General features: G+C 36.6%; 1 protein-coding gene and 1 pseudogene across 1 annotated transcript; one reads left to right on the forward strand and one right to left on the reverse strand.

Annotated features, from left to right (window-relative positions):
• Positions 1-1707: 1707 nt before the first annotated feature.
• On the forward strand, positions 1708-5259 carry LOC120138609 (annotated as a pseudogene).
• A 185-nt stretch (positions 5260-5444) lies between these two features.
• Positions 5445-8036, reverse strand: LOC120138608 (uncharacterized protein At3g27210-like). The gene is made up of 3 exons (XM_039154044.1): positions 7960-8036; positions 6450-6526; positions 5445-6185 (listed from the first exon to the last, which is right to left on the reverse strand). The coding sequence occupies exons 1-3, from the start codon at positions 8034-8036 to the stop codon at positions 5743-5745; spliced, it is 597 nt and encodes a 198-aa protein (XP_039009975.1). The 3' UTR covers positions 5445-5742.
• Positions 8037-8616: the final 580 nt, after the last annotated feature.

Raw genomic sequence — 8616 nt, forward strand, 5'->3', positions numbered from 1 at the left:
GGAACGGATAAGTCTGCCCTTTCAGACACCTCATGGGTCCGATTTTTCTCCCTCGTTGACCTTCACGCGCTCAACTCATCTTCATCGTACTCCTGTCCAACTCCAAGTGGGCTTTGATTGAGATGAGGCTGTTCTTTCTGTCACCAACAACATTTTTATTTTTATTTTTTCTTAATTTCATTCAATAATGTGTGAATGATAAAGAGACAAATGGGGGAAACAATTAAAAGCTAACGTGATCATTTTTTTATTCATCAATAAATATATTTTATAATATCTAAATAAATAATTAAATAATTAAATCTCAATGTTAATTTAAATAAAATATTAAATTAAAGGATAAAATACATAAATGATCTTCTGACTATAGCATACTATTTTATTGAGTCCATCTATTATTAACAGTTATAACTTGGTCTCCCGATTATAGAGAGTCGCTTTGTTGAGTCTCTCGACTATTAAAAGTTATAAAATGATCACCCGAATATTCATTATTTCCAAACTCTTCATTTTTCGTTAAAAAATTAACGGTAGTCTGAGCTGAATGTTAATATGATGGCTGAGATATAATTTGATCTCATTATCTCAAACAACTATCATATCACAGTTAATATGTTAACGTCCAACTCAGACGACCGTTAAATTTTAACGAAAAATGACGAGTTTGGAGCATAACGAATACTTGGGTGATAATTTCGTAACTTTTAATAGTCGAGTTCAAGAAAACAACTCTCTATAGTTAACGATCATTTTATAACTTTTAATAATCGAAAGACTCAACAAAGTAATATCTTATAGTTAGAATCATTTATGTACTTTACCCTACATCTTAAAATTATATTTAAACATTAAAATATATATTTACTCTTTATTCAACTTTATATTTTGTATTGTATTTTTAAGAACTTTTACATGTGATGATATGAGTGAGGCTTTATTATTGGTGGGTCCAAATGTGAAGTAATATTGTCCCATTTGGTTAAAAGTGGGCCAATTTTAATCGATTGTAAACACAAAAAAATCATACGGAGTGATTTCCGTGATATGGTTTTTGGGTTAAATTTATTTTTAGTCCCTAACTTTGCTACTTTTTTAATTTAACCTATAATTATTTTAGTCCATATTGGTTCTTGAATTTGATATTTTTTAGTCTTTTTATTGTTGTCACCTCTAATAGTGTGTAGGGGTGAACAAAATTTGACTCGACTCGAATTGATTTTGAGTTATAATTTCATAAACTCGATTTAAAAAAAAATAAATTCGAGCCTAGTTATAAAATAAAACTCGAATAACTTGAAAATTTAGTTATTAGTGGATTAATTTTCAAGATCGAGTATAGTCTCTCGATTCTATATGATATATATACATCACATTAAAAAATATATGTATTGTATATGATTATAAAAAATCATTTAAATTAAGATCAAATAGTATCATCATATTAAAAATATTTACAATTAAATTTAAACTGAAATTCGAATAACTTAATTTAATTCTACTCGAAAAAAATCTTAAATCAAATTTGAACTATAAAATAAAACACAACCACTCGAGTAATTTTTTTTTTTAACTCGACGACTAATTGAAACGCCCACCGTATGTCAATGACAGAAAAAACCCCCTCTAAAGTCATAATTAAACTTTATGCAATTCTGGCTATGTTTATTTTATTGTGAAACTTGATGTAAATTTGAAGGAAGACGAGTTTAAAGCGAGACAAATTAGCTTAAGTGCAGGATATAAAGTTCCAATAGATTTGAAAGGCTTTTGTTGTTCAATCTCAAAGTCAATCCATTGCCATCCAAAAGCCAACCCTCTTCTCCATTAGTTCTTTTGTTTCTGCTCTCTTTGATTGATGGAGTCTGATTCAAACAATTTGGGAAAACCAGAAACTCCCCGAAACTCGGAGGCTGAAGCTCGTAAAGAAGAAGAAGAAGAAGAAGAAGAAGAAGAAGAAGAAGAAGAAGAAGAAGAAAGAGACCCTGAAAGCAATTCTTTACGTCAGCCACTTCTCAAAAGAAACAGAACCCTTTCTTCCACTCCACTAGCCTTGGTTGGAGCCAAGGTCTCTCATATAGAGAGTTTGGATTACGAGTAATAATTCTACTTATGATTCCTTCTCCTTGGTCGCTTCTATTATGTTTTTCCCTTCATATTTGCTCATTGTTTCTGATAACATGTATTGGAATAATCTGGTGCAGGATAAATGAAAATGATATTTTCAAGCATGATTGGAGAAGCAGGTCCAAGGTTCAAGTTTTGCAGTACGTTTTCTTGAAATGGTCACTTGCTTTCCTTGTTGGATTGTTAACAGGATTAATTGCTACACTTATCAATCTTGCAATCGAGAACATTGCTGGCTACAAGCTTCTTGCTATTGCTGGTTTCATTGAGGAGGGAAGGTAAGGACTATGGAATCCTTTCATCTTTTCTTATACACTGCTTGAGTTCTGATCATTGTATTAATGCTTTCATGTCCAAAGACTAACCTTTAGATTTTATCTAATATGATCTGAATTTGTTGCAGGTATATATCAGGGTTGATCTTTTTTACCGGGATCAATTTTTTTCTCTCCTTGGTTGCTGCAGTTCTCTGTGTGTGTTTTGCCCAACTGCAGCCGGTCCTGGTATTCCTGAAATCAAGGCTTATCTCAATGGAGTTGATACTCCTAACATGTTTGGTGCCACAACATTGCTTGTCAAGGTTGGTTAGCTTTATGTTAGAAATCACTGCTGAAAGCTCCATTAATGGTTCAAATTCATATAGGTAGAAAATGAACGTCTGATCTCATATCTGGCTTCTGTTTTTAAACTTCAACAAAATATAGATAAGCAGAGATTGATCAGATCTGGTATTTCAAGAGTTTGATCAGTTGTAGGGTTGCCAATGGATTTTATTAATTATCTATATTTAGATCTAGCATGAGATAGTTTTCACTTTATTTTGTATCTTAGCTAGTGCGCTGATAAATTTGTTAATTGTAGATTGTTGGCAGCATTGGAGCAGTTTCTGCCGGTCTAGATCTGGGAAAAGAAGGGCCTTTAGTGCATATTGGGAGTTGCATTGCTTCACTACTTGCACAAGGAGGGCCTGATAACTACGTATCAAGTGGCGTTGGCTTCGCTACTTCAACAATGATCGGGATGGCAGATATTATCACCTGTGGTTCATCCTCTGGTGTTTGTGCAGCTTTCCGTGCCCCAGTGGGAGGTGTCCTATTCGCTCTCGAAGAAGTTGCTACATGGTGGAGGAGTGCCCTTCTCTGGAGAACTTTCTTTAGTACAGCAGTTGTGGTGGTGGTTCTAAGGGCATTCATTGAAATCTGCAATTCCGGGAAATGTGGCCTTTTTGGATCAGGAGGGTTGATCATGTTCGATGTTAGCAACGTTAAAGTCAGCTACCAAGCCATGGATGTAATCCCAGTTATCATAATTGGAATCATTGGTGGACTTTTGGGAAGCCTTTATAATCATGTTCTCCATAAGGTCCTAAGACTCTACAATCTCATTAACCAGTAAGCTACTTAATCCATCTTTCTCTTCAATTATGCAGCTACATTGAATTATTTTCAACGTATTGTAAAGTTTCGATAAACTAGTCAATGAGCAATATTAGTTTGGTTCAATTGCTTGATTAATAACCAATGTTTTTAATCTGTTACAGTAAGGGGAAAATGCATAAACTACTTCTAGCTCTTGCAGTCTCTATTTTCACCTCAGTGTGCCAATTTTGTCTTCCGTTTCTAGCACAGTGCAGAGCTTGCGATCCATCTTTTCGGGAGACTTGTCCTACAAATGATCGGTCGGGGAACTTCAAACAGTTTAACTGTCCTGACGGATACTATAATGATCTAGCTACCCTCCTCCTTACAACTAATGATGATTCTGTTCGAAACATTTTCTCAACCAACACTTCATCCGAATTCCATGTTTCCTCCATTTTAATCTTTTTTGCGCTTTATTGCATCTTAGGACTCATTACTTTTGGCATTGCTGTTCCTTCTGGACTCTTCCTCCCTATCATCCTCATGGGCTCGGGTTATGGTCGGCTTCTCGGAATCGCCATGCAATCATATACAAACTTAGACCAGGGGCTTTATACTGTTCTTGGTGCTGCCTCTCTTATGGCCGGCTCAATGAGGATGACTGTGTCACTTTGTGTCATATTTCTTGAACTCACAAACAACCTTCTGCTGCTGCCAATAACAATGATGGTTCTTTTGATTGCAAAAACTGTTGGAGACTGCTTCAACCTAGTATCTATGAGATTATATTGGAACTTAAAGGCCTTCCTTTCCTGGATGCAAATCCTGAACCCTGGATGAGAAATCTCACAGTTGGTGAGCTTGCTGATGTCAAGCCACCAGTAGTCACTCTTTGTGGGTGGAAAGGTTTCACGGATCGTGGACGTATTGAAAAACACTACACACCATGCATTTCCCATTGTAGACCAGGGCGTGATGGCGCCGGGCACCATAGCCACTGGTGCAACCGAACTGCATGGACTGATCCTCAGAGCTCACCTTGTTCAAGCCCTGAAGAAGAAATGGTTCCTGCCAGAGAAGAGAAGAGAAGAACTGAGGAATGGGAAGTAAGGGAGAAATTCAACTGGGTGGAGCTTGCTGAAAGAGAACTCAAGATGAGCAGGTGGCAGTGACCCGCAAGGAAATGGAAATGTATATTGATTTACATCCTCTCACCAATACAACCCTTACACCGTGGTGGAAAGCATGTCAGTGGCTAAAGCCATGGTTCTATTCAGGCAAGTTGGACTCCGACATCTACTCATTGTGCCGAAGTATCAAGGGGCAGGGGTGAGTTTACCAACCATAAACACTTATCTTCTTCTTCATGCCTATATCCTACCATTGTATACACCTTACAACGTTGTTTCCTGATAATTTGATCCACCTGCAGGTGTCTCCTGTTGTTGGGATCTTGACCAGGCAGGACTTAAGGGCATACAACATTTTGGCCGCCTTTCCTCATCTAGCAAGACCCAAGCTTTCTTAACAGCAAACAAAATTCTAAGGTTTGAACTACACATCTTCTGGTTCATCTTTTTAAGTTTCACTCTCCACTGTTTCAGTCAGTTTTGCAGGGTTTCTCCCGCACGTATTGTTAGATCGAATAGAACAGATTCAACAGCCATGTAAAAGCTTGTTAAGTTGCACCAATTCTTTTTTATAAAATTCAGAGTCCATGAATGAAGACATTTCCATTTGTTAAGAACAGAGCAATGAGTGATATAGATATTTTCTTCTTCCGAGTTAAAGCTGTTTGTTGGTTTCCAAACTTTAATCTTACCATTTACTTACAGTAGAAATTGAAAGAGTTCCAAAAACTATATGCAAGATCCATGCTATTTACTTACAGTAGAAATTAAAACAATGAGCATTTCCAGTTGTTTTAAAATATATATAATATTACAAGGGTCATTTACAAAAGTTTTGTTTGATTCTTTTGCATTTTTGTTACAGAAGACCTGTATGTATAAACTTCATGTTGAAAGGAAATTAACATCATCAAGTTGACTGAGATGGTACAATCCTGATCGGACTGGGCTGCTTTTCATTGCCTTGAATCCAAAAGTCCCATATGTGTGTAACCGTGACCCCTACTCTTTGTTAAAGCTGACAAAAAAGTTGAGGTCGTCTCGAGCAAATGATCTCCGGGAACCGAGATTCGGGCTTCTTCAATCTACTAACCGGAAAGCAGGAAATTAAGGTTTATCGTTAACAGCTATGACATGGCCATCTTTTTCCTCTCACTAAAACTACCGCATGAAACCAAGCTTGGAAGGCAACGTTGCACAGACCTAATTGGCTTCTCTTTGAGGATAGGATTATCTCCGTTTGAAGTCCTTTCACTACTGCACTGAGAGTTAGCTGCAGATACATAAGGGGTACCGTCTGCGGATTTCTGAGGTAGTATGTCTTGGATTGTTGTTGGTTTGACTGTCTTTTCATTGGCAATCCCCTGGTTGCTTGAGGTATTTAGCTCACTAATATCATGGTCATCTCTAAAGCTCTCTCGGAAAAGTTCAATCAACTTCTTTTTCTTTCCTGTTGGGGGTGATTCGGAAACTGACCCTGGATATCCATTCTCGGTGATACCATTAACTCGAGATGTCTCCATAGAGAAGCTCTGATGAATAGTGGTATTACCATGAGAAGGAGTAAAATCTGCACAGAAGCATACAATTTCGATCGGATAATTATCAGACAAGAGCTTTAATACTCAAATAGAAATGATTGGCAAAACAAAAAACAAAAGAAAAATGGCAATAAAGTTAGCATGGCTATATAGATGCTTTACACACAAAAACAACCAAAGCAAATGATCACAAATTATCATAGACAACCAAATTTACATCCTGAGAGTTAACATTTATGGTTATTGGATAAGCTTGTTAGACAAATCAATTCAAAAAGTTCTTATATACTCACCCCCATTGACACTGATGAAATCGTCCTCGCAATCCGGATCTAGATATGCTCGGGAATCAAAAAATGTTTCCTCTTTACTACCAGCAAATCAAAAAAATAATTTAGTACAAGGTATTTAGATTGCTATGGAGGAGGAAGTTGACGAAAGAACTGAATTAGACCAGCATAACAGTAAAGATGTATCTGTTGATTTAGGAAACAATCGTAAACATCTAACATCTAGAGAGTAGTATCAGTCACACAAAAAACCAAAGAAACTGCTGCATCCAAGACCTTAATATAATATCAATTTGATGTTGAAAGACGTACCAGACACCCACAGAAAAAAGGCTTCACTTCACAGTTGACAAGGATGTACTCTATAGTCTCTTGATATTTTACAGACATAACATCGGTACCAGCAATCCTATGACTCGTAGCCGAGTTATACAGAACATAAATTCTATACTTGGTAAGGACCACAATATAATCAACAGTATGCCATTCTTGAGTTTCTATATCCATCTTCATACCAAATTATTTAAACCATGTCCATCAACAATATGCCATTCTTTCTCCTTTTTATTTCCTTCTCTTATCTCTCCAACTCTTTAGAACGACATCACACCCAAAGAAAAGGAAGAAACTTTCTTTTGTTCTGTCAATGGACTTTGCACCCCAAAAGAAAATGGGAGAGACAGGGAAGAGAGTTCTTTCTCTATAGCGTTATGTTTAAAAAGGAATGGAAAATGTTCGGTGCTTAGCCTTGATTTGAAAGGGAAATTAAAACAGCAATTAACAAGAAAAGAAAATTCCACAGAAAAAAGAAGGCAAGTGGTGGATTATAGGGAATCCACAAAGTTGGTAATGGCTATAGTGGCAAAACGATTTTGATTACCAAATCAATAGCAGTAACTAAAGTGTAATCAAAAGAAAGAATTATATCCTGCTTTATTGCTATGTTGCACTAATACGGGGACGAGATAGGAAACGACAATTTCTAAAATTATAGGGTACGGGGACAGCATATAGAATAATTTTAAAATTATAAATATATATAAAAAATCATAAATAAAGTCAAATATCAAGACTCAAATCAGTAAAATCCTAACATTTGAGCATTCTTTAAATTATAAATTTAAATTCGTTTCTCTGACTTAAAGGAAACATTTGCCTCTTTACTTCTTCTGTAATTATAATCACTGAAGGGAAAAAAAAACATTTTTAGCATATAATAAACGGCGGACTAAAATGAAATACTTTCAATTAATTGAAAAAGTCAACAATTAAACCATGATATATAAATAATGATGAATGACTAAAATATAAGCTTATTAAAGTTATAAGGCTCAATATAGAGATAATCCATTTCATTTATGGACTAAAAACATTAAGTTACAAAGACAAAGGACCAAAACGGTTTTTCCCCTGAAAACTCAAAACACGGGTTAAGGAGTCCAATACGGCGTCGTTTTGGTATGTTTATATACCCCATTATAACACCAATAAACCGTAACCCCCTAATTTTTACCCAGCCTTTTCATTCTTCACTCTCTCTTTCCTCTTGTTCTCCCAACCGAGAGAAGGTGACACCACTCCGGCCGCCATAAAACCGGCAACGATGAAGGTCAATGACCCATTTATTCCTAAAAGCCAATATTTCAACCTCTAAACCACCTAGTCTCAAACAAGACTCAAAATCTTTACTCTATCCTAAAATGAAAAAAATACCTTTGTGCTTTTGGGATCCTACGACCGGCGAGACAACAGGGCTCAATATCGAGAGTAAAGCTCGTTCTTCTCTTGTTTTTGTTTTTGATTTTATTCTAAAGATAGTTATCTCTATTCCTTTACGAATCTAGCTCCGAAAATGGTTCTAAGCCTCCCCTTTTACTTGAATCGGGTGTTGCATGTTATCATTTTACTTTGTTCTTGTGCTGCCGATGAGATGGGATATGATTGCCCTAATTCAGTGTTTCTAGTCATGCCGTCCCCGAAACATCCCCAACAAGCACCGAAACGTCCCCTGTATCATTCGACCATACCCTGCCATCATGGCACATCCCGGTACGTACCCCGGCCGTCCCCGTATCGTCCTCGTGCCAAGTTTCAGGTACTTGAATGCCCTTCCTCTACGTCCCTGTGCATAGTTTGTCTGTATGCCAACACCGACCATCTCCCATTTGGG

This window comes from Hibiscus syriacus, unplaced genomic scaffold (assembly GCF_006381635.1).
Source record: "Hibiscus syriacus cultivar Baekdansim isolate YM2019G1 unplaced genomic scaffold, ASM638163v2 tig00110695_pilon, whole genome shotgun sequence".
Lineage (NCBI taxonomy): Eukaryota > Viridiplantae > Streptophyta > Magnoliopsida > Malvales > Malvaceae > Hibiscus > Hibiscus syriacus.